The sequence below is a fragment of the Mchenga conophoros genome, linkage group LG3, assembly GCF_057382185.1.
Source record: "Mchenga conophoros isolate Kocher_MC1m ecotype Shallow Benthic linkage group LG3, M_conophoros_male_GT1.1, whole genome shotgun sequence".
Classification (NCBI taxonomy): Eukaryota; Metazoa; Chordata; class Actinopteri; order Cichliformes; family Cichlidae; genus Mchenga; species Mchenga conophoros.
The window spans coordinates 4,874,191-4,901,785 of NC_140528.1; the positions used below are offsets into that span (position 1 = coordinate 4,874,191).

A 27,595-nucleotide genomic window follows, 5' to 3' on the forward strand; every position below is an offset into this window, starting at 1 on the left:
GACCAGGTCTGAGGAAGTGTAAGTGTGTTTTTAATGGGATTCATGAAAACAAAGCAGCACACATTCAACCATCTTCATCATGTCAGGAGTCATCATCAAAGTGTCAATCAATGAACAGATGATGGATCAATAACTGCAGCTGGATTGTGTTTGTTCTCTCCATCAGATTCCTGTCAACTCACAATCGACACAAACACAGTGAACAAATGGCTCCAACTGTCTGACAACAACAGGAAGGTGACACGTGTGGAGGAGGTTCAGTCATATCCTGATCATCCAGACAGATTTGATGTTCGTCAGCTGCTGTGTAGAAATGGTCTGACTGGTCGCTGTTACTGGGAGGTCGAGTGGAGAGGAAGCGTTGATATATCAGTGAGTTACAGAAGCATCAGTAGGAAAGGACGCAGTAATGACTGTGTGTTTGGACTCAATGATCAGTCCTGGAGTCTGTGCTGCTCTCATGATGGTCCTCGTTGTGTCTGGCACAATAAGAGACTAACACCCATCTCCTCCTCCTCCTCCTCCTCCTCTGTCTCTAACAGAGCAGCAGTGTATGTGGACTGTCCTGCTGGCACTCTGTCCTTCTACAGAGTCTCCTCTGACACTCTGATCCACCTCCACACCTTCAACACCACATTCACTCAAACTCTTTATCCTGGGTTTAGGTTCTTCTCTCCTGGTGCCTCAGTGTCCCTGTGCTGAGTGGAGTGTAAAGAGTGTCTCCTGTTACAGAAACACTCTGACTGTTGAACAGATAGTTCAGTCTGTACATGTCTGTCTCTTTCACTCACAAACACGTTTTCAGATTCATGGATTCAATCAGTTGATGTTTGAAACTCTTCTAAATGATTCCTTGTAAACTTCTTCCTCTTCAGTCACAAACAAACAGGAAGTGATGTCACATGTGTTCCTGTCCACACAGCAGAATGAGTCTATTGCTGACAGTGATGTACAAACAGAGTGAGCATTTCTGAGGCCCAAAATAAACTGAGTAGTTCACTGAATGAACAATGGACTGTGAGCTCAGTTCCTTCATCATTAGTATGGATTATATATGTATTATATTAGTATCATATATATCAGGTGCTGCTGCTTTCAGTCATTGTGCAAATGTGCTGTTTGTAAGCTTGTAAAGCTGCAGTCAGCTGAGACTGAAGAAGTCACCTGATCAGTGAGCAAACGTTTCTGAAAACGTCCAGATGAACAGAATCAACCTTTTGGGATCAGCCAGCAATGCAGCATCATTGTTGTTCAGCTTCAGAGGTTTGCAGGAATGAACTGATGACCAGAAACAGCTGCAAAGTCCAAGAAAATACCAGCTGCAGTTCAGCTGCATTTGAAGAAGTCAAAGAAAAGTAAGGATGGCAAAGGGCGACGTTTTCTTCCAAAGAGCTGCAAACATGGTCGACGCCTCATTAGAAGAATCATCTGGACATTTGTGAGGAACTCTAACCAAGAAAGCAACGTCACACAGATCCAACAGACAGTTTCCATGACTGCAAGTGTTGAGTGGAAAAATGCTACATTGCATTATTGCATCCTCTCACCACAGGAGGCGCTGTTGGCACCACTGATTGCTGATCAGCTGTTCTCTGATGATCTGATTGATACTGTGAATAACGGGACTCACTGAACTCTGTGACACAGTGAAGATTACAGAGTTTAACTTCACCCTTTAAGACTGACCACAGAACCAAGTCCGCCAGAGCTTTTGTTATATTTTTACATGCTGTGGAGCCATTTGTGGGAGCATTTCAAGTTGCTATACATCAATACAACTGTTATAGCCCTAATTTTAATAATATGTATGCATTAAGTCCATAGTAACTACATAAACTGCAAAAACAACCTCTGCTCATCCATCTCTGTGTGTATCAGGATACATTTGGTTCATAATACACAGAAAAATCAGAGTTATTACCTGTAATAAATGTGAAAGATTCCTGCAGTGATAACCAGGCAGGACTGAAACACATCCAAGCTGTCACCACGGTAACAGCACCGCCCATCCACAGGTGAGGGGAGGAGCAAAAAGAGGGACTTTGACCATTTTATACTAAAAACACTCAACTAATGTTTCTAATATGAAACAAATAAGCCCACATTAATGTGAGCGTTTATTAAATAATAATAATGATGATTTCCTCCTGATCTCATTTCCACAGCAGAGAAAACTGTGGTGTATATTGAGGTGGAGGGTGTGGTCTGTGGCTCACGTGTAGAGTGAGGGTGGGGTGCACCACAGCAGCATGCTGGGACTGCTGAGGGTGGAGGAGGGAGTGATGATGACATCAGAGCTGCAGCACAGAGACCAGTGAACACACAGTCTGTTCATCTTTGCATAGATACAATATACAGCACAATATTGAATGACAGACACGCTGTGGGAGCTTCCACAGATACACTGACGTCAGCATCCAGAGTCCTCCTGCTGCTCCCCCCTCAGAGCCCCGTGATCAGCACCAACACATTCAGTTAGATGACAGAGTCCAGCTGCAGCTAGAATCAGCTCCCCTCTGTGAACAACAGCACAGCGTCAGTGTTTCACACTCAGTGAAAGGAGGAAACAGCAGAAGAACACCATGTGTGCTACGTTTCCCAGGACACACTACAAACTGCACAAATACAGAGCAGCACGTGGAAGGACCTGGAGCTGCATTTACAGAGCTGCAGACAGCGTGATGTCCTGTATGGACAGGTGGAAGGAACCAAGTCCTCAGCTGGAACACTCGTGTTTGTCCACAGACAGGAAACACAGCAGGAAACTTCCTCACAGAAGTGCAGCTCATGGATAACACACTTCCTGTCAGTCAGAATGAGGCTGCAGCCAAACACAGAAAGGTGTTTTTGTCCAGATGAGCCCAGAGAAGAAACACGAGTGTTCACAGACATCAGAAGCTCAGAGAGGTGAAACATGAGGTTGGAGTCCTCGTCAGCATCCAGAAGAGCTGCTGTGAAACCCTGAGTACTCATGACAGACTCTGATGGCACAAACACATCATGATTCAAACAGAAAGACAAACATGGAGCTCCTGATCCTCCTGCATGAGAACAAGCTGACATGAGCGCTGTGTCTGAGAGTGTCTCCCTGTCACAGTGACAATAACACAGCTGCTGCTCACAGTCATTAAACTGACCTGAGGTCAGCTGTGCTCCTTACATATGAACCATGTGACCTCACATCAGTGCTGTGGATGACTGTAGTCATAGAAGAGTAGAGCTGTAGCAGGTGGTGTGAGGAGGAGGTGGTGTATTCTAGTTAACGCAGTACTGAAACACTCCAGCAGAGGGCGCTGTTAAGTCCTTATTGTAACACAGTTACTGTGTGCAGTTAGACTTCATACATAATCTGCACTTATTTCCATCAGACATGCTGTCAGTAAATGATTGGTTTCTATTGATTCTACTTCCTGTTGACTCGTTTGATGACAGTGAAACAATCACAGCTGATTGTGTGATGATGTAAACTGTCACTGTTACATTCAGTGTGTGTGACATAATGTTAGTGCAGGCTGATAACAGCCTGGTTCTGTTAGAAACACATGAACGTGTCCATAGATCAGTGTGTGTTTAACATGAGAGCTTCAGCCCTGCTGATGTGTTAAATAAAGACATGCAGGAAAACTGATGAGACTCTGAAATAACTCTTTATATTTATAATGTAACTCTGCATCAAAAGAACAACAAAGGATCCCAGACAGGTTTCTGTGAACAAAGACCATTCTGATGTTTCTGTGTTTCTAACACTTTGACATTATTAGTAAACAGACTGCAGTGAGCAGCATTTATAAAGAGCTTCTATATAAAGATATGACAGCTGTTTGACAAGTTTATCACTCTGTGTTTGGACCTGATCAGTCCAGCTGTTTACTTGAAACATGTTCATTTACCTGTTCTGTTATATTCATGTTCTTGTCTCTGTTGAAAACACATTTTAATGTCCCTCAGATTTTTCTCCCAGATGAATAAATATAAAAATGACACAAACTGACTGCAGCTACTTTTTGTCCTTTCTGTCAAAAACCTTCATGTGACTCATGAGAGACACGTTTCAGCTGTTTGTGACAGATCAGAGGCCAACAAGTCATTTATAACACTTTCCATCATTGTTTAAAGTTCTCAGTGTTTCTGTGTTGCTGCGTATAGGATCTCCCAGCATCATCACTGTGCTGTCCAATCATTGTGTGCGAGGTTACCCTTATAGTGCGATGTGTGTTTGCACAAAGAGAAGCATGTGTGTCAAATATAAATAAGCACAGAACAGAAACAGCTGCTCGTTTCTTCTGTTTAGAGTCAAGTTAGTGTTTTGTGTCTTTGTTTGAGGCCTGATGTCGAGCAGAGGTGTGTGTAACTGCACTGCTCTGTTATATGTGTGAAGTGTGTGCTTCTCTTCAGCATCATCTTTGTCACTGCTGATTCCTTTGTGTCATCATGTGTTGAGAAGAGAGAACAGTTATAACGGAGGAGCAAAAGGAAGCCCTGAAATCTGCATCAACAAGGAAGTGTTGGCTCACCAGTGATCCCAGCAGAGCCACTGGTTTGGCTCCAGTTGTTCTAGATTCAATGATGTTGTTGCTACAGATACATGTCAGCATCTTTATTGAATTTAATATGAAGCAGAAATGGTGTCATTAGGAGAAGAAGAGGAGAACAAGTCCGGCGAGGAGGCAGCAGCTCTTAAAGATGAAACAGCAGCTCAGCCCTGAGCTCAGAGAGCTGCACATGAAAAAGCTCCTCAAGCAGATCCTGTCAGAGGTTTGTCATCAACAGGAGGAACTGTTCACATCATAGGATGAAGATGCTGTCAGCTGGATGAAGAAGGTTATTTAATGCAAACGTTCACACTGAAGTCAAATTGTTGTCGTGTTGAACAGATTCATGTACTGATCGTCTCCAGAATGTTAGAAGAGCTTCAATGAATCATTAGAAACAACTTACAGCTGCACAGCTGTGTCAAACACATCTGTGTGTCATTGTGGGATTGTTGTGTTTCTACATGTGACACACGTCTAAAACATGCACACAATCTGAACACAAACAGGGACTCATGTGTTCCCACAGCCAGATGCTGAGAGCCATTTCCTTGTAGTCCTGTGTCTACATACATGAACCATTAGATGTTATTGGAATGATTGTCAGCTCTGATAGTTTCATGTGTGTTTAGCTGGACGCTGTTTGATCCTCGACATGTTTAAAGGTGTCCAGTCCTGAGACACTGGGGCTGGAAACAGCTGTGATGTCATTGGACTGTCACACAGACAGAAGTGCATGAAGCGAGCAGCCGAGGAGCCGCTGATGTTTTGGATTCAACAGCATTTGAAAGGTCGACACAGACACATTTGCACACAGAAAGCTGAATCTGTCATATGCCACAGTGAACTCACTGTTCAGTGTTTTTCAGGAAGCTTCTTAACTGCCTCTGCTGCCAAACAAGCAGCTGATGTCCTTGAGAAGAAGCTGAAGAAGTCTTCAACAACAAATACAGGAAGTGGACTTTCAAATACTAGATTCACTTTAGACTCACAGAGAAATGACTCAACCAGCTGTGTTTGACTATATGAAAGGTCAGTGTGTGTCTGCACACAGACTGTTGTGTTGGACTGTTATTCAGTTGTCTGCTGAATGTTTTCAAATGTCTGCATCTCAGCTGTGATGAGGCTGGGGGTCATGGGAGGCCACCGTAGCAGCCTCTTCAACATCATGACATCATCATAAATGCTGCTGGACTGTCTGATGGGCTGACGGTGAAAAAGCCGTCGGGAAGGAAACAGAAGACGTTTCAGAGGCTGCAGCAGATTTCTTTGATTCGGGGCCTTTTTCAGCTTTATTGGACAGAGCAGTGAAGATAAGTGACAGCAAAGCAGAGAGAAAGGGGGCGTGGCCCGGGTCAAAGCCAGGCCAGCTGCTCTCCACCTCGTGGTCACCTGCTCATCCTAGTGAGCTCCACCAGCAGCCCTTTCACACACTTTACACTGTCAAACACTGTGTGTGGACCTCAGCTAACAACAGGCTGCATTTAAGTCTGGACTACATGCTTTTATATTGTTTTTATTCCATCAGCAGCTCAACATCATGAGCAGCTTTGACATAAAGACATCAAACTCAAGCTGACTTTAAACTACTTTTAATACAGGGGCTCAAAAACAACAACATCTTTATTATATATCAGGACACAAAGTCATTTCATCTCAAAGGGAAACAGCTTTATTTGGAATAACCAGCACTATCAACTGGTTTGGGATCTCCACCAGTTTCATGTCTTTGCAGCTTCTCCAACAAAGTTCCTGTAAAATCAGCATGTTTGTCTTTATTGGTTTGATAGTGATTGATTATTCAGTCCCAATCTGCTGTCATCTAAAGAACAAAATGATGTTTCTATGAGTCACAAAGCTCCAGATGTTGTCGGCTTCACAAAGAAAACAAAGAACTTAAACACAAAGTGTTTGGAGCCAAAATGTTCCCAAGCTGCTCTTTTTGAAATGGCAGAGGTACAGTGGTGTCTAACAGCACACTGTGGAAGGCAAACATGTTATTGTTGGATGAAACTTCATGAATCCTTTGTAGATTTGAGCTGTTGGAGCCTTTCTTTTCTCTTCAGGTGTACAGATGCTGAGGAGGCAGGTGAAGCAGGTGGAGCTGTTGTGATGCTGCAGAGGGTGTGTCTTAGTAACTCTGTGAGGCAGAACTGGATCCAACATTGTGGATGTGTTGATGTTGGAGCCATTAAGAGTCTCTGGCCACACTGTAGGATTTCCCTTTGATCCACTGTGGGGGCATTTTGGAGTCTGTCAGTGAAACTCTTCATGTTTGTGTTTGACTCCAGTTTATAGAAACAGAGAAATGTGTCATGCTTTTGTTCGGCCTCCACAAATACACACATTTGTTCATTGGTTGGACTTTTTGGAAGGAGACACATTGAAAACCATGTTAATAAGATCTTGTTGTTTCCTGTGGATCCGACACAGAGAGTGGACTTCAGACAGAAAGCGTGGAAGAGATTTTAGAGGCCGTGTGTGGCAACAGGAAGTTTCTGTGTGTTTGCTGATCTTACATGTGGAAAACAACACGTGATGTTTGTGAAGTTCTACAATGATCATTGTTCTCACAGCATTTTGAGTGGGAACAGTTCAAACTGGGAGTAGTGGGAGTTATTTACTGATTGAAACAAGCTGAATGTTTCTGTGACGATGAAGATCAGCAGCTCAGCTGATCAATGAACTGACATCTATCAGTCGTTTCATGAGATGAAGTCATCAGCAGACATTTGTTCTGACTGTGTGATGAATGTCAGAACGTCAGGGCTCTGCTTTAGTCACTGCTTGATGATCATTGGCTCATTGTTGAATCCAGGGCCCAGTCTGACCTCTGACCTTTGCTGCAGGTCTTCTGTGTTATCTCCACTTTCATGTCTGATCTTCTGCTGTATCGTCCAAAATAAACATCTGGATCATTTCCAACACTTCAGCAGATCTTTAGTTTGGGCAGTGCAGCACAGAATAACACATATTGTACTATACTGCCCACTTCCTGATCTTATTGGATCTGTGTGTGAGGTTGGTGAAGGAAACACATGTTTACTGAGTGAGTCGCTGCCATTAGGAACTAGTTTTTATATCACAGCCTGGAAATCACACAGGACCATTTCTGCAAGTGAAAAGTCGTCATTGGAGGAAAATCATTGTGTAGTTTGTGCGACTGAAGAATTGTCCCAACTACATGTGCTGCTGACCCTTGACCTTTTCTTTAGGTGCACAGAGGAGTCTGTGGGAACATCCAGAACTGAGGCATCTTGTGTACAAACGTGTTCAGACCAGATGTCAAATGATGTCAGATGTCATCCGTGAATGGATGCAACTGTGGATCGTTCCAATAAAATGAGGCAGTTTTGTAAGTACAAGCCCACTACAACCCATCATCAACATTTTAAATTACATTATACATCTTCACTGATATAAAGCACCACTATTTTAACCTGATTCACTTTTTCCACCCTAACAGTTCATTCCTCAAATCAAACAAGATATTTGACCCTAAAAAAATGCATCAACAAATAATTTTGTAATAAAATATTTATTCTTCAACTTTTACAAGTGAAATCAAACAAGTGTGTTTAAGAGTGAAACCAGAGTGGAAGCTGCTCATATAGAGTCCAACCCAGGCTAAAGTAAGCTGAGTAGAGCAGCACCATCAAAGTGTCGGCTCTCTGAACACGGTGCAAGATCGCCATCTGCAGGACAAAACTAGTTTTTCTCGCCCTCCTCGTCAACATCAAGATGATGTCATCGTACAGCAACTGATTCCCTGTCCGTCTGGAACAAAGCATTTACATTAAAAAAGACATTTACAGAAAATACAAACACCAACAACACATCTCATCATCACATGATATTTTATTATTTATTATATTATATATTTTTATTGTACCATCAACATCAACAAATACCAGCATATTTTCTTTGAGATTGAGTAGAGTGGACCTTTCCCTTGGTTCACTTCCTGCTCGCAGCATCAGCTGACCTCTGACTTCCTGGTTAAGGTCTCTCAGCGTTGACTGGAATATCAAATCGGACTCACACCATGTTCTTGTAATGTGGTCATGTCTGTCAGCTGTTTGAAGAGCATCTCTGGCCTAAACACAATAGGAAGAACAACAACACGGCAAAAAAACAACACATTTCCATATTAGATGAAGGGCACCGTAACTGGAAATGGTAACATTCATCTGATGCTGCTTTGGATTTATCTTCTGTTTTAGACCAACTTTGATCACTTCGAGCCATCTTAAGTCCGTTTGTTCTAACTTCTCACTAACATCTCGTATGATTTCAGATCCCTGCTGTTCCCCAGCTGCCCTGTAGGTGGCCTCAGTGTGTCTCACACCATTTACAGATGATTACAGGTCGTTTACAGTTCAAACAGGTCCAACATAAGAAATATGCAGAAAATATCCTGCTATAACAGTTTGGGTCAAAGTGCAGATGTTCCAGATGTTCTGAGCCTGTCTGTGTTTCATGTTAACATGTAGATGTTGGACCAAAGTGAAGCTTTTTGATGTGACAGCAGGAATGTGAAGTGTAACTCTGAGCTGTAGGAAATGAAACTAAACGGACTTTTTCTCCTTTATTTATAGGAAAGTGTAGGAGAGCAACAGATGAACAAGCGTTACTGTAACAGGAAACATCAGAGGACCTTTATGTTCATCATCATCACTGTTTCCTTGTTCTGTCACAAACACACAACACTTCCTGCTCTCTCTCTGATGGATCTGATTGGCTGTTTCATTCCCAGGAGGTCAGGGCGTCACACAAACAGCTTTAACTGCACAACGACACACTTTAAATCATCTGCAGACAAACCTGTGTGTTTGATTTATGAAGAAATAATAAAGACGTGTGTACAGCTGTCCATGAAGCAGCTTCTCACACAAACTCTGACACTTCAGCCACTTTAATTCCTGCAAAGCTGCGTAATAAAGAGCTGTGACTGCTATGAGCTGCTGATGATGACTGCATGAAGCTCTCAGCTGAAGCTTCTTTCATTTATTTTAATGTTAATGTCGCCTTTTTAAGTCTGTGTGAGGATTTTAATGACACACATTAAAGGAGCTTCTTTGATTAGAACCAAATTCATGTTGATTTTCAGCCTGAAATGATAAAAACTTTAATAATTCTGTTTATAATCATCAACCTGGAGACTAATGAAAAGTATAATAGTGAAGAAAAGCCTTTATTATTTGAGTAATGCCTGAATCTGCTCAGAGACAACACAGAGGTGTTGATGACAGTTTGACATTAACTGAATTAAAAACTAGGGCTGTCAAATGATTAAAATTTTTAATCAGATTAATCACAGCCTAAAAATTAATTAATCATGATTAATTGCAACTCGAAATATGACCAAAATGTGTGCAAACATACGGACAGATAGCGGATTTTTACACACTTGTTAGTGTTATTTAATGCTAAGACCACGCTGAGTGGCCTGCGTTCACTCAGCGTGGTCTGACGTAGGCTGGGTGTTGTGCTGGAAGCGAATTAATCACAGCCTAAAAATTGATTAATCGCAACTCGAAATATATGTGTATATGTGTGTATATGTGTGTAAAAATCGGGACAGATAGTGGTTTTTAACACACTTGTTTGTTTTATTTATTATTAATTGTGAGTACAAACAGTACAAGCAGAACAGGGCTTCAAATAATTGTGAGGGATTTTTACTGAATGTTTTCCACCCGTTTAAATCTAGCACATTGTTTTATCCATATACATCTTCAAGTTCACAGAACATAGGCCTAATTCAACAGGCAAAATAGAAAAAATCTCCAATCATCCTTTTGGGTAAGGTAGATTAGTGCAAAAAAATATGAACAACAGTGAAAAGTATTGTTTAAATCACATTCAACCATAGAACAAGCTCTAAACACACGGTCCTCTGGTCTACTCATCCTTCAGCCAGTTGCTGAGACAAACCAACTTGTCCACGTTCTCTGAGTGCAGAGCAGACCTCTTCTTGTTCACAATGTGCCCTGCTACAGAGAACAGCCTCTCACAGGGCACTGTGGAGGCAGGAGTGGCCAGGTATCTGCGAGCAAGGCGGGCCAGCTGGCTGTGGGCTCCTGCATGAGCTGCCCACCACTGTAAGGGACAGTCCTCTAAGGCAGTGCAGGGCTCTGCTCTGTAGCGCTGTATGGCTCTGTCCTGCTGTACCTCCTCCTCTGACTCAGAGTCAGAGTCCATCTGCAGCAGGCTCAGCCTCTTCTTGGCTGGACCTTCTTCTGCAGTGTGTGATCTTCTAGGAGAGTCTTCATGCAGCATGCCTGCCAGTGTGATCCACACTGCTTCTCTGTCAGTCTTGGGCACACTGCGTAGGTCTTTAAAACGTGGGTCCAGTGCAGTTGCGATCTGGAGCCATGCATAGTTGGTATGTTCCTGGCGGGAAGCAAGGTCTTCCTTAAACTTCTCTTTAAACCTCACCACATATGCAGGGTCCTCATCAGTTACTTCCATGACACGGCGCAGGTGGCAGAAGGCTGGTAGAACTACAGAGCAGGAGACGTAGGCCTCTCCTCCCAGCAGTTCAGTCACATATCTGCAGTGGAATACACACACACACACACACACACACACACACACACACACACACACACACACACACACACACACACACACAGATAAGACAGCAAATTAAAAAAAGCTTCTTATTACTAGGTATTAAGACATTTTCATAATAACAAAACTGATTTAAGATGTATGTTTGATACATTTAATCTAAACCTACAATTATGGTCACAATGACAGGCTCACCTGCAGGGCTCTAGAAGTGTCTCCAGTCTCTGGAGTTTGTCCCACTCTGGAGGCGTCAGGAGGACAAGTTTATGCTTTTGTTTATCCAGAGTCGCGGTTACTGCAGTTTGGTTGCGGATCAAGCGCTTCACCATCTCCAGCGTGGAGTTCCAGCGCGTAGGCACGTCCTGGGCCAACGGCTCCTGCTTGCGCCCCAGTGACACCTGCTCTGCGTTCAGCTCTGCTGTGTTTGCTGGGCTGTGCTTAAAATGGCCAACAATTTTGCGGCATTTGGCCAGCGCAGTGACAAAGCCACTGTCTGCGAGACTCACTGTGATGCATCTCTGTAGAATGTGCGCGGTACACGGCATGTGATTGAATGGCATGATGCGAGCCGCGGCGATCATATTGCGCGCACTGTCCGTGCCTACTGTTGTCACCTTCTCCTCAATTCTCCACCTGCGAGCAACAGTCTGGAACTGCTCTGCACAAGCCTCCGCAAAGTGCCGCTCTTCCGTTTTCATTATAGTCAGCGCAAAGGATGTCAGACCCCAGGCTTCAGTGATTAAATGCGCAGTAACTCCCAGGTAATTGTCATTACTCAATGATGTCCAGTGGTCTCCTGTCAGAGCCACGCATTCTGTGTGAACTAAAGCCTCTTCTTTTTTCTTTTTCTCCGTTTCATACAGTTCGTGGATTCGAATTGTTATTGTGCTTCTCGCTGGGGGCTTGTAGGACGCGTCCTGAGATGCAACCTTTAAAACATCCGCAAAGCCCTTGTCCTCCACAATGCTTAGCGGTCTGCAGTCCTTTGCTATCCATTTGGCTATATTGTCGGTCAGTTTGTCCAAAGAAGACTTACCGAGTGGCCTGCGTTCACTAAGAGTGGTCTGACGCAGGCCGGGTGAAGCTGCTGCCCCGACAAACGCGTGATTGGCATTAAGGTGGTATTTTAAGGTAGAATTTGAACGGTGAAATTGAAACTCTTTACTACAGTGAGTGCAAACTACAACGCGTTTGTTTATTATCCCATCTATGTTCTTCTTGTATTTGAATTCCCCATCTAGAAGGCCATCCTGTTCCTGCTTCTCCATTTTCAGTGGCGCGGTAAACAAATCAAGTGGAATTATGGGAGCGACTTTTTTTTTTTTTTATCTGCGTGTTGCACTAAATAGTTAAATATTCTAATGTAATTAATTCCAAAATTTAATTATCGCAATTAACGCGTTAATTTCGACAGCTATATTAAAAACAAAGTGCTCTTATTGTGAAAATCTGCCTCCTACTTCTTTAAATCATTTTTATGTATTTTTTAACGTCACAGTGAAACATTGAGGCATTAATCTGACACAGTTTGATCAGCAGCTGTGTTTTCACTGACGTTTCACTTTGATTTGTTCAGACTGAGCAGAGAGGATCGGCTCTCTGTGTGCGCACTGCTGAGAAACACAAGCTCATTTCTGCTGTTTCATGAAAAGTGTTATGGAGGAACAAGAAGTTCAGCCTCTAAACTCTCAGCGTGAGGACTGAGTGAAGAGTTTCAGAGCAGAGAGTTTTGGCTCACAGCTTTTAGCGTCTACACAAAGAGACGATTACGCACTTGATCTGAGAACATCTCCACCTCCTACAAACAAACTCTCCTACGAGCAGCTGTCACAACCACAACAGGCAGAAGACTGGATTTCTTCAGGTCAGATTTACTGCAGTTTGCATAAATTGTGTGTCACAGACATTGTAGTTCACATTTGTGTGACTCGTTTAAATCTTCTCCTCCTGAAAGTGAAACTCTTACAAACACATCAGGCCACAACCTGCTGCAGGTTGTGCAGCAGGTTGTGGACATCGATTCATTAATGTTGAATTCTCTGCAGCTGCTCTGTTGCCATGTTGTTGCAGTACCGTATTTTCACGACCATAAGGCGCACTTAAAAGTCTTAGATTTTCTTCAAAAAGTACGGCGCGCCCTATAGCGCAGTGCCCCCTATGTGTTGTAAGGAGGACGTAGTAGAGAACACCATGAGAACGTTAAAGGGTGAAGTGTGGGCGTTGATCGTATATACCGGGACAATCGCACATACCTGTATAAAAGAACAGGTATGTGCGTTATGCAGGACATCGTTGTTTTAACAACCCTGAAAATGGCAAAGAGACACGCTTACGAAGCACAGTTTAAACTGAAGGCCATCAGCTACGCGGAGGAACATGGAAATCGAGCAGCGGCGAGAGAATTTAAGGTTAATTTAATGAATCGATGGTTCGCAAATGGAGGAAGCTGGAAAACAAGCTCCGACAGGTCAAGAAGACGCAGCTGAGTTTCCGCGGACATAAGGCGATTGATAGAGGATTTTTATGAAATACAATATAATCAAGTGTGTTTTATTTTCTAGTGTTCATATATTTTCACATAACCAAGCCTATTGTTAAACAAAACACAATGCATTCCTTACTTCAGTGTTTGAGATGTTTGACAAGACAGGATATACATGCATTCTTTACTTCAGTGTCTGTGATGTCAGATAAGCATGAATACTGCTGTGTCGTTATTTTTCAGTTTGTGTGCAGAGGTTAGATAGCTAAGACAATGCCTGAGCTCTCCCCTTTCCGTTAAAAGAGGAAGTGCTATGTAATCCATTTTGAACTATAAATAAAGCAAGCAGCCTGTACTCGTTGTGTCTGTCTTCTCAGAGGCATTCACCCATGTACACGTTCTTAAACTCTGAGTCGGTCTGCAGTGTCTTATTTCTCTTACTTGTGAACAGATGTCTAAACCCCTGACATTTAATTGGTCCTTCGTAGCCGGATAACTAACTGTTATTTTTAACGTCTAGTTGTCCACAGACGGTTTTCATCGGATTCTGACGTCGTGTTGCCTGCGCTGGAAAAAATCTGTGCACAGTAAAAAGGAAAATCCGGGAGCGTGAATTCGATCTCTGGTCAGCGAGGCCCCACGACGCCAGGACCAGATGTGCCGGATCCAAAACGCAGCGCCACAGTAAGGTGAATATGAAACACTGCATTCCATCTAGCGCTAAAATACGTTGATATTGAGATTTTCCTTTAAAATAGTGTGTAAACCTGGTTAGCGCCGACAGATCTCAATCCAGAAGGGATTTAAGAGACAACAGGCAAGAGCGAAATTCTAGAAATCGCTATTAAAAGTTCCGGTTGCTTTGGGAAAGCAGCTGTAACGGAACGAGTTCCGGTCGCTCTGGGAGTGGCTGCAACGGAACAGTTAGAAGGTTGCACAATAAAAATACGGAAAGTCTCAATAAAAATTATAAAAGCGCGCTCTGTTTGTGTTAACAAAGAGAAGTGAGTTGTCATTTACGACCCAATACGCGGTCGAACCCTTCTCAAGCTGTTTTCCTGTGTACACTCACGAACTGGCTGGAGTGGGAAACTAAGGTTGTGCGTCATCACGTAAAATCAATAACCGCTTTCTCAAATAGTGAGAAAATAGAAGGCTGTTATTGATCACCTGCCCGCTCCTTTGTGCCAGAGAAGGTGTCACAGTTCTGACGTAATTAGTTTAAAATGGGTAACTCTAAAACTAAAGTAAAATTAACAACAGATGAAGAGTGGTTAGAAAAAAACTGTTCAAATGCAGGAATAGTCAGTGCAAAAAGGTGGAGAAATACAAAATAAAATATATTGTCCAGCTTGGCAAGGCAAATGCACCCCTGATTTAATAAATGCTTTAAAAACCGCTTTGCAAAAAGAGCTATATGTGGAAAAAAGTCAGAAGAAAAAAGCAAAACGTCTAGCAGAATGGCATCTTTTCAAAGTGATGATGACAGACGTAGAAGACGTGGAGAGGAAGGAAGTGAAACAAATGAAGCGGAAGTTTACAATATAGAACAACTGCTGCTAGGGTCAGAAGCCAAACCAACAGTTGTAGTATATGTGAAAGGTGTGCCGTTAAAAAAAAATGTTTTGAGACACAGGAGCTTGTAAAACTGTTTTAACTGTAGAAGTCCCAAATGTAACATTTTCAAAAAACACTATAATTGTGAAATCAGCCTCAGGACATGTGACAAAACAGCATCTAACCGATCCCCTTTTTATGTCACATAGAGATAGTGGCCGTGGCTGCAAAAATCAGTGCATTTATGACCCACCATGCCCAGATTGTATGAAATAAATAAAAGGAAATCATTCATATGAAGACCTTTTCTAAAAAAAAAAAAAAAAAAAAAAGAGAGATGCATAAGGTAGATTAAGGCTGTATCATTGTACAGCCAAGGAAAGTGTGTGAAAAGATAAATGTTTCCATCCTGGAGGTGGGTGAGACTGCAGCTCATTCACGTCCTTGATGGATACAAAATAAAATATAATAATAAACTACTTGGTTCGACATGCAACAGAGAGAATGCATGTGACTGAAGGTTGGATCTGAGATGAGGCAAACAGAAGACCAGTCTAAAAGTGGGCACAAACCTGTTCAGAGATGAAGCAAATTGTACAGATTGGATGAACTATAAATTATCTGTTTGCTGAGTAAGATGATCCTAACTATTAAATTGTCTCAGTAGTAGTATAGTGATATACACTAGTAAAATATTGTAATATACTATTGTTACTATATAGAGAGAAAAAGATGATGATATTAATAATGATATAAAATTAATATTGACAAGAAGTATCCTAGTCAGTATGATGTGAGATGGACAATTGTTATGAAGTAGTCTGCACCAAGCTTAAGGTTTGCTCAAACTCAGTATAATGACATATGAGATGAAGAAAATAAAGGCAATATCTAAACCAATTAGGTGCATAGAGGCACTTAACCTGCTTGAAAACCTGTCATTTATCCTAGATAAATATTACTGAGATACAGAGCACATCTATAATAACAACTAATAAGCCAAACCCTGTAGATAATAACTAAACCTACAGGATTATGAAGCTGAATTAAATGTGTGGACACCGCTAAGTTGATGAGCATGTTACACATTTTCTTTTATTTTTTATTTATTTGTTTTTTAGAGCAGAGGCTGCATGCTATTAAAAGCCAACACATGCAGCTGTCTGTGAGCTCAGTTTCCCCTCACACTTCTGCTTTGTTTCTGGCAACATTTTTCTTTGTCTTTTTGTGTCCTGACTCATGTATGTTTTTGTTTTTTGATTATTTTGTTGGTTTGGAAACAAATTTGTGCCGATACTTGAGGGATTGGGTGTGACGGGTACAAAATAATAAATAATAATAACACTATGAAAGTTGATAGTAGGGTGAGTGCAAGGCGGTGTGTGAAAAGAGGAAGTCTGAGAGAGAAGTGCGTGCGTAGGCAAACTGCAGAGTGTGCGCGTCAAAAGAGGGTGTATTGTTTTTACATCAAGGTTTAGTAGAACTAAAGTAGAACGTCACAAACAAACAGATAAAAAAGTAAAATGAAGAGAAAAAATAACTGACAATTACATTAATGAATAGAAAACACACATACACAAAGTGCCATATGTGAAATTATTCTAGGAAAGAATCAGAAGTGGGATAGTTTAATATAAGATGCAATGAAGGAAGCAGCTTACACTCCTTTAATTTCCAGAGCCAGTGTGTTCCCTCCCCTGCCCACTTGGCCCCCGTATCAGGCGAGTATGGAAGGCTGGATAGCCCATGACGGGTAAGATCCCACCTCGAAACCCTGGGACAACCTAAGGCAGGCACAGTCACGATTACTCGGCCTCACTCAGTCCCTGTGAGCTCAGACTCACGGGTGAGATGAAGTGAAGAAGACGGGACCTCAAGGGTAAAGCCGCTGGGCTAAGGCGGAGGGGGTAAGTGGCAAGTGGAGCCCTAACTTCTGGCTGAGGACAAGGAACGCTGCTATTTAAGGTGGGAAATCAAAATTTGGGTTAGTAAATTTGGGAAGGAGAAAATTGACTGTTTAAAGGCAAAATTATGAAGGAGTCTGACACACTGGAAAAGCAACATATGCAAATTCACATACACAAACATAAAATACATTTGAGTTTGAAATTGAAGAACTCAAAGAAGCTATATGACAAAGTGAGTTATGAAAACAAAAAGTGATTAAAGTAGTTTTAAAAGAGTGACTTAGGAGTGCTCTGGGACTAAGTGATCAACAGTAGTGATCACTGTAGAAAGAAATAAAATAATTTAATGAGTTGGTAATGTTTAAACATATGTTTCTGTTGTTACAGCAACTCATTGAGAGATGACTCAGTATGCAAATTAGCTGAAGTGAGTGGTGACGCAGGAGCTTCCTGTGTGTGTGTGACTGAGGCTTTCAGAAGAGGAAGCATAGCAGACAAGAGAAGTGCAGAGTTGGGTAGGAAATTTATAGTTTAGTGATTATATGTTGTCGTAAAGGGGTTTTATGCTGAATTTAAGTATGTTAAAGGGAGTGATTTTTGTGTGCAAATTGTGTGGTTTTAATGAGACTTTCGGTGTATTGAGGGGGTGAGATTATGTGGTGGCAAAACTTGTGTGTTTAAGGTTGTTGTGGTGATGGGTTGATTCTGTCAGTAAGGTTTGGGTTGTTGTTGTTTTTGTTTTAATAGAGGGAGTTTTAGGAAACATGGACATGTCTAGGATTGGGCCCATTAGTTTGTAACAGTGCACTTAAAGGAAACCTGTCAGGTGATTTTGTTTTGTGTTTTGTGAGCTAATAATCAGCTCTATTTTTTCTCATTTCTGTTCTAAGCAGGCCTGCAACAGCGCTGACAAATTCTCGGGGAGAGCAAATAAAAGGGGGGCTTTCCAGATTACAATTGGCTGAGGAGAGCTACCTGTGGGGACTGATCAAGTCGTAAGTCCCTGTCCAAAATTGTAGGATTTTATGCGAGTCAATCCAGTCCAAAAGCATAAAGAAATATTTTCCTATGGAAAATAAAAAAAAAATGAATGAGCTCATTTTGCTGAGGGTGGAGAATCTGATCGTGCGGGAAGCTCCACTATTAGCAAATATATGGTGTGACTGCATGTGAGTGAATGTGTGGCTGGGTGAGTGAGGATGCATAAATGTGGACAAACAATTGGCTTTTACCAGAGAAAATTTCTGTTTTGTTGACTGGGGTTAGATTATGGGATTATAGTATATTGTTGGGAGAATGCCAAATGCTAAAGGGGAAATATTTTTGATGTAACTCATGTTACCATTAATTGGAGAAACACATGACTGATAATTGTTCTGTTTCAAGTTTATTTTTATGACATAGATTGGATCATGAGTGGGGAAAAACTAAGCATTTTGAGTTTTGTATAGTATTGTGACACATTTCATGTGTCAAAATAAAAGGGGGAATTTAGGGTTTAATAATTTAATTGTTTAATAATTTAGGATCATTTTAGGACTTTTTTGGTTCTTATTATGCGTGATTATGTTTGGGGGTTTGTTGATCATTTGGATATGGTAAAACTGAAACTGTTATTTTTATGTTAAGGTTAAAGGATTAAAGAGGTTGTTTTCTTTTGGATCTTTTAGTAGAATAGGCGCTTATAATGATTTTCTGGTTAAAAAGGTGACTTAAGATTAGAGTAGAGGCACTTGCAGCAGCGACAATTCGTGTACAGGATGTTGATGATAGCGAGCAACCGGACGGGAAACCAGCGCTTAAAGAGTTTTAAAGGGATGAGTAACGTTGAAGAATATATATAAATACAAGTCAATAAGTTAAGAACATAATTAGGATCATGCTTTTGATTAAAGAGTCCCAAATAGGATAAGTTAGGGAGGTACAGGAAAAGGTGTTTTGCTTCCTTTGCAGAAGATCCCGGCGAGGATCCTGGAGGCCCCGAGGCTTGATGAACCACATCAGACGAGACGCAAGAGGAGCACTAGAGACGTGCAACCTCACGACTCAATCTGGGGAACTGACGTACCAGACGAATTCAAACATGGACCAAAGGACAAAAAGTAATGCTTTCTCTATTCCCGTGGGCAGGAAATGCCAAAAACATGCTCAGGATAGAGACACTCGACTACCGTTTTGGACTGTTTCTGAATGCTTCAACAAAGATCAACAAGGCTCAGAATGAAGAAATCGATGCAGTGCGCATCACAATAATGCAACACCGAGTCGCATTGGACGTGATACTAGCCGAGAAAGGAGGCTTATGTGTGCTCTTCAACACGACTTGCTGCACATACATTCCTGATAATGTGCACTCCAACAATATGACTGACGCACTGGACGTGCTGCGACAACTGAGTCAAGCTCAACGACAGGACTACATCACTGGTGAAGAGGACTGGCTCACATGGCTTCTTAGTGGGTCATGGAAGACGTTGCTCATGAAAGGACTAGTACTCGTTGGAGTACTGCTCATACTCCTTTGCTTATTCTCAACATGCATATTGCCCTGTGTCCACAGAATGGTAAACAATATGTTCACCACAAAACTACTAGCATATGTCTCCCTACCCCAATACGAACCACAAGCAGAGATTGAACTTGAAGAAGATGAATTTTAACTGATGATCATGTATGTTTTCACCAAATGACATGCAAGTTGAAAATGTGACTAACAAGTGACTATGCATTGATTAAACCTGTGAAAAATATTAACAACAGGAGGGAATGATAGAGGATTTTTATGAAATACAATATAATCAAGTGTGTTTTATTTTCTAGTGTTCATATATTTTCACATAACCAAGCCTATTGTTAAACAAAACACAATGCATTCCTTACTTCAGTGTTTGAGATGTTTGACAAGACAGGATATACATGCATTCTTTACTTCAGTGTCTGTGATGTCAGATAAGCATGAATACTGCTGTGTCGTTATTTTTCAGTTTGTGTGCAGAGGTTAGATAGCTAAGACAATGCCTGAGCTCTCCCCTTTCCGTTAAAAGAGGAAGTGCTATGTAATCCATTTTGAACTATAAATAAAGCAAGCAGCCTGTACTCGTTGTGTCTGTCTTCTCAGAGGCATTCACCCGTGTACACGTTCTTAAACTCTGAGTCGGTCTGCAGTGTCTTATTTCTCTTACTTGTGAACAGATGTCTAAACCCCTGACAGCGATCATCGAGCAAAGAACGAGCGGGAGAAGCGTTTCGACGGTCACCATTCGGCTAAAAGCAGTTTCACTTTCACTTTTTATGAAACGGTGCCATTTTTCCATCCGGACCAGGACTACGGTAGCGCAGCAACTTCCAGCGGATTATAAGGAAAAGCTGGCCATCTTCCGCTCCTACTGCAGCAAACACATCGGCGACAAACACATCCAGCGATGGATGACCGATGGAGACCACAGTTTCACCAAGAGTGGAAGGCAGCGCCGGGAGAGTTACGCCACAATTTGCCAATGGATTGTAGATGCTTGGGCTAACATGTCTGCTGGCACTGTTGTTCGAGCTTTCGCAAAAGCCGGCATCATTTCCGAGGAGCCGCACGGCACGGAAAGTGACTCTGACGGTGAAGAAAGTGAACCTGGCATGTTTGATGGAGATTTAGCGCAGCTGTTCAATTCAGACACAGAGGATGAGGACTTCGATGGGTTTGATGATAAAAATGTGAGTACCAAACTTTGTTTTGCTCCTGCTTTAGTTTTAAATACGCACACTTGTATGCTTGTGTGTTGTTGATGATGACGATTACCGGCAATAGAAATGTGAGTAAGGTACCGAACTCAGGTTTGCTCCCGCTTTATTTTTAAATACTCATACGGTACTTGTATGCGCCCTATGGTCCAGTGCGCCTTATGTGTGTGTTAAATACAGTAAGGGCACACATAACTGAGACTGCGCCTTTTAGCACAGTGCGTCTTATGGTCGTGAAAATACGGTATATTAATAACTAACCTCGTGTTGTGGACAAATGATCTCAGTTGTTCTCGTATGGGCTCAAAATGTGGTCATAAATATTTTGTACTTGTAAAAAAGATTTGTGCGTGCGTAAAAAAGATTTGTGTGTGGACTTAGAAAAAAAAACCCTGCAAGTTACAAGTACGGATTTTGACCCTATTTTTCTTCCTTTCATCTGATTGGTCAATGTCATGTCAATCAACAATGTAACAATCCAATTAGAGAACAGATGGGTTTGGCTGTCGAGGGGCGCTTTTTTTTAACTGCAGGTCTTTGCCTGCATACATGCACATATGTCCCTCTGTGGGGGGTCACTCCCACTAGGTTTATATCTGGGACTCTCCACCATTTGACCTTAGAACTGAAGAAGCTTCTCGGATGAGAGGTGAAACGTCTTCAAGTAACTTAAAGAAGTCCAGACGCTTTTCTTTGCAAGCTCCTTTGACATTTGACCACGAGCAATCTTTTCTGGTTTGACGCCGTCTTTGTAGCCAGAAACCAGCTCTCTCCTCGGCTTCCTCCACTACACGCTTCCCCCACGCCAGTCTCCTCCGTCACTATAAAGGGGAGAGTCATGAGCTCCATCACCCTCACCTGTGCCGTCCAACGTCCCGCCACCAGCCTCCACTGCAGCAGGCCAGAGACCACACCCCTGCCACAATAAGTAAAAGTATATCCTTGCTGTACCCTTAATGCTAAATGTGCTAAATTAACCGCTGCCTTTGCCCCTTTGGGATTATTCTTATGTCACTGGGATGTTGACCTTTGACCTTCACATTAGAGAGATGGGCAGACATAATTAGTGTATGAATTTTAAAGTAACAGGTAATAAAGAGAGTGTAGCAAATGTAGTCAGGTTTATTACTCTGTATCACACATGAGTGCCCGAGGGAGGCGGGGCTGACTGGGGAGACACAGGAAACAGAGAGACAGGGCTGACTCGACATGAAACGATGAAACGTGGGACACGGGAACAGAAACTAAACACAGGCTGAAATGAACACTGAGGGAGGGAGAACTAAGATTACTGAGAGCCTGATAAATAAGAAGAACAAAAACCAAGAAAAACAAGAGTCAAAGAAAACCAAAAACACAAAGCATTGGGCCAGGACCCACTGCTGTGACATTTATATGTGATAAAAACATTAAAAACTGCTCACATGTTGAAATCTTTCTATGTATACTTTAGGTTCAGCTCTCCAGCCTGGCATTTGGTTAAGCATGATTCAAACATTTGATTTTGTTTAACTGGTTTTAATTATAGTTACTTTTTGTGAACATTTGTTGCAGCATTTAAAAATACATCATTTATTTTCAAACTTTTATTTGATTTAGAGCATCATATTTGACCAACGTAAATGTTTTAATTTCATATAAAATAACTGAAGCAGTGAACTAAATATCTGAAATCTTTCCTTCCTTAAAAGTTATAATCCTACTTAAGTTATAGTGCAAACGCTTAAGCAACAAATATACTTGATGCTAATTAATTAATATTTCCCTTTGATGTTGCAACTATGCGGTCACTTCTGTCTTTAAACAAAATAATATTTTCCAGTTACAGAAATCATAAAGTCCAAACTAAAGTGCTACTGTTGCTATATGCATTTTATATAAATCATGGATGATGGTCCTGACATGAAGGAAGAGAAAGTTACAGGTTGCATCCTTTGACTTTGTCTCCGTGCCTTTGGGCGATTTTCAGAAGGACAGATGTTTCTGTTCAATTCTTAAATCAATTTTTTCAAACACAAACACTATTTTAAAGCTTCTAGAGAGTAAAATATTCATGATAATTATAATAACAATAATAAAAACAAAAGCTCTCAGATCCATCAAACCAAGCAGCAGAAAGAACAATAACTGAAGAGAAAACTTTAACCTTGTAGACTTCATTATGTTCCAGCTGCTCTACAGACGCTGTGACCTCGAACTTAAGCAGGTCGTAAAGTATGTGCAGCTCAATAACTTCATAATCAGACCCTGTGGTATTGAGGCAGCAGAACAACTAAGAATAACAACTACAAATAATGTTTTTAGGTTTCTGTTGTACTGCAAGGTTCTGTACAGGAGAACCAAACCAAGAGCAAATATTACGTCTCATTTACACCTGAGCACGAAGAGCCATCAACATTTAGCAAATTGAATCATCTTTGTTTAGATGCAAGAAGAATCATATAGAAATGAAAAAGTAGAAATAGAAATCCAGAGCAAGGATATCCTCTAATTCAGCGTAGCACATGTGCAGCTGCTGCGATTCACGTAAGCATTCGGCTCGTCGCTGTTGCAGATTTTTCTCTCGCTGTTCTGGCTCACAGCGCTGCAAACACAAAAATAAATATCCCCAAAGGTGTGAAAGGGAGCTAATTAGTAAGAGTATTGTTACTCTCCGCAGGAGTAGTCCAGCAGTAGAAATCAGTCCAATAACAAGGTGTGTAACATCTTGCCATCATTGCCTCCTCCTGTGTCTTATGTTTTACGGAGTCGTGGCTCTGTGAGGACATCCCGGACTGCGCGCTCAAGCTGGAGGGCTTTCATCTGCTGCGCGCGGACCGGCAGGCCTCTCTCTCTGGTAAGACCAAAGGTGGAGGTGTCTGCTTCTACATCAATAGTGGCTGGTGCACAGATGTGACAGTGATTGCTCAGCACTGCTCTTCCTCTCTGGAATACCTTTTTATTCACTGCAAACCGTTTTATTCTCCGCGGGAGTTTGCTTCATTCATCCTGGCCGCTGTTTACATCCCGCCAGACGCGGATGCGCAGGCAGCTCAGTGCGCACTCGCGGAGCAGATTCTCCACATGGAGCGGACATTCCCGGACTCTCTCATCATTGCTCTTGGGGACTTTAACAAAGCCAATCTGAGCCATGAGCTTCTGAAATATAAGCAGTATATTAAATGCCCGACCAGAGAGGAGAGGACATTGGACCACTGCTACAGCACGATCAGCGGGGCCTATCGCGCGGTGCCCCGTGCTTCACTCGGACTTTCTGACCACGTCATGATCCACCCAATCCCCGTGTACAGACAGAGGCTGAAGCTCTCCAAACCTGTCGTGAGGACCAAAAAACTGTGGAGGAGCTTCGCACATGTTTGGAGTCTACAGACTGGGACACAATGAAGGCTGCTTCTAACAGCTTGGATGAGTTTACGGACACTGTCACCTCCTATATCCACTTCTGTGAGGACAGCATTGTGCCATCACGCACCAGGGTGAGTTATAACAATGACAAACCCTGGTTTACTCCTAAACTCAAAAAGCTGTGGCTGGAAAAGAGAAAGGCGTTCAGAAGCGGAGACAGGGACTGCTACAGAGAGGCCAAGTACAGGTTCACTAAAGAAGTGGACATTGCTAAACATCAGCACTCTGAGAAGATGCAGCAGCAGATCTCAGAGAACGACTCGGCCTCTGTGTGGAAAGGTTTTAGGAATATCACCAACTACAAGCCTAAAACCCCCCACTCCACTGATGACTTACTCTTAGCCAACACCCTTAACGACTTTTACTGCCGTTTTGACGAGCCATCAGGCAGCCTTCACATCTCCAACGGCCCCAACAATAGAGGCACTTTGGACACTAATTCCCCCACCTCTCCCCCCTCCATAGAGCCATCACCACCTTCAAACTGTTCACCTACAACACCCCCCTCCTCACCCCACACAAAAGAGGATTTCACACCACCTCCTCCCACCACAACTCTTCATATTCATGAATAGGGCTGGGTATCGTCACTGATTTCTAGAATCGATTCAATTCCGATTCACAAGGTCCCGAATCGATTCGATCCACGATTCGATTTAATTCGATTCGATTCGATTTAAATCTGGGAAATTTTGACAGTCAGAGATATAATTCAGATCAGGACATTTACATATTTTTGTATCTATAAAAAGGAAGCTGACACTCTCAAGACTTTATCCAAGGTGTGAGCATCACAGCAGAGGCCTTTGTGTCAAAGTAGCTGAAGATAAAACACAGAAAAACATGTAGGTGATTTTCCTGGCCTGGGATTTTATAAAAATATTCTGCAGTACATCAAAAACGAAAGAAAACCATTAATTAATCAACATTACCTCTGACGTTACAGCGGTTTTATTAGAGACATGGCTAAGCATTTTGCATTTTGAATAATTTTAAAAAGTTTCAATTTGTTCAGTATTGAACAGCAGAAATGAGGTTTTCTTTTCGGAAGAATGTAAAAGGGGAAAAAACAGCGGCCGACAGCGCTGTAAGCAACAGTAGACTTGTGTAACAAGCAAGCGAATAATGAAGAAAGCGAAACTGTTCAAGAGAGAGGGGGGGGGGGGGGGGGGGAGAGGGGGAGGGAGAGAGGGAGAGAGAGAGAGCTGCGCATCGCAATGGAAGCAAAACAGTAAAAGAGTGAATTCATGACGATGTTTATGTGAAGCGTTTGGATCTTTTGCTGCTGATTCGGTCAATATTGTTTGGAGAGAGATCAAACTAACAGCTTTAGAATCAGCGCATAAAGAGCGTGAACACAAAGCGCGGACCCGGATCAGCGAGCTGTCGGCTTTCAGCCCCGACTGTGAGAAAGGCGACATCTAACTGATTCTGATCGGCGGGTCGCGCTGTGTGTTTAAGTCTATGTGCAGAATCCCTGTACCTGCTCTCATTTACTGTTTGGTGGTTCTTGAAATTTTGTGAGATGTCACCAGAGATTCTGGCATTTCGGACAAAATAAATTTATATTAAAAAATCGATTCAGGATTTTAATGAATCGATTTTACGTTATCCAAGCCAGAATCGATTTTAATCGATGAATGGATTATAAAAACCCACCCCTATTCATGAAGCAGATGTGAGGAAGCAGTTTAAGAGTCTGAATGCTCGAAAAGCTCCCGGCCCAGACGGTGTGTCTCCTGCCACCCTCAGACACTGTGCAAACGAGCTGGCCCCAGTGTTTTCTGGCATTTTCAACTCCTCACTGCAGGCCTGTCATGTGCCTGCCTGCTTCAAGTCCTCTACCATAATCCCTGTCCCCAAGAAACCTAGGATCACTGGACTAAATGACTACAGACCCGTGGCTCTGACATCTGTGGTCATGAAGTCATTTGAGCGCCTGGTTCTCTCCCATCTCAAGACCCTCACGGCCCCCCTCCTGGACCCCCTGCAGTTTGCATACAGAGCCAACAGGTCTGTAGATGACGCCATCAACATGGCCCTACACTTCATCCTGCAGCATCTGGACTCCCCAGGAACCTACGCCAGGATCCTGTTTGTGGACTTCAGCTCTGCCTTCAACACCATCCTTCCAGACCATCTCCGAGGCAAGCTTTCCCAGATGAATGTGCCTGATCCCATCTGCCGGTGGATCACTGACTTCCTGACGGACAGGAAGCAGCACGTGAGGCTGGGGAAGAATGTCTCGGACTCCCGGACCATCAGCACCGGCTCCCCTCAGGGTTGTGTTCTTTCTCCTCTGCTCTTCTCCCTGTACACCAACTGCTGCACCTCCACCCACCAGTCTGTCAAGCTAATCAAGTTTGCAGATGACACCACCGTTATTGGGCTCATCTCGGACGGGGATGAGTCTGCCTACAGGAGGGAGGTTGAACGCCTGGTGTCCTGGTGCAGCCACAACAACCTGGTGCTGAATGCCCAGAAGACAGTGGAGATTATTGTGGACTTCAGGAAGCACACAGCCCCACTCCCCCCCCCCATCATCCTGACTGACACCCCCATCACCTCTGTGGACTCATTCCGCTTCCTGGGTACCACCATCACCCAGGACCTGAAGTGGGAGCCCACCATCACCTCCGTCATCAAGAAAGCCCAGCAGAGGATGTACTTCCTGAGGCAGCTGAAGAAATTCAACCTGCCAACACGGACGATGATGCAATTCTACACTGCAATCATCGAGTCCATCCTCACCTCCTCCATCACCGTGTGGTACGCTGGAGCCACTATCAGGGACAAACAGAGACTGCAGCGTGTTGTGCGCTCTGCTGAGAAGGTGATTGGCTGCAGACTCCCATCTCTGCAGGACCTGTACACCTCCAGGACACTGGGGCGTGCAGCTCGGATCTCAGCTGACCCTTCTCACCCTGGACACAGTCTGTTTGACCTGCTCCCCTCAGGCAGGAGGCTCCGGTCCATTCGCACCAGAACCTCTCGCCACAAGAACAGTTTCTTCCCCTCTGCTGTTGGACACATGAACAATAACCATATGACTGTCCCCGCCACTAACACATGACCCTACGCTGTGTCACTGCATCATTCCATGTTTGGCACTGATCACCACCTGCACTCATGTATATATCTTTCTACGTAGCACTTTTAATTCTTATTCTTACTTTTATTTATTTATTTTCATGTCTATTTAAGTGCAATTTTTTTATGACAGTATGTTTGCACTGAAGCACCGCAGCAATTTCCTAATGTTGTAAACCTGCTCAACATTTGGTAATAAAACCCTTTCTGATTCTGATTCTGATCTAGCAGGGTGACAGAAAAACCCAGGGTAACTTCTAAGGACCTCAACGTCTCTCTCACATTGTGTTTTTTAAACATGCTTCCATTTGTCA

General features: G+C 42.7%; 1 protein-coding gene across 1 annotated transcript in view; it reads left to right on the forward strand.

The window, feature by feature from the left end:
- LOC146577050 (protein NLRC3-like) overlaps positions 1–27,595 on the forward strand; it is a 324,292-nt gene that overhangs the window by 188,823 nt on the left and 107,874 nt on the right. The window contains exons 9-10 of the mRNA XM_085268139.1: positions 1–18; positions 167–1,486. The exon at positions 1–18 is cut by the window's left edge and continues 29 nt beyond it. Of these exons, the coding sequence (XP_085124265.1) occupies positions 1–18; positions 167–702 (554 nt within the window). The 3' untranslated portion in view covers positions 703–1,486. Of the gene's footprint in view, positions 19–166 lie in introns of the transcript that reaches the window.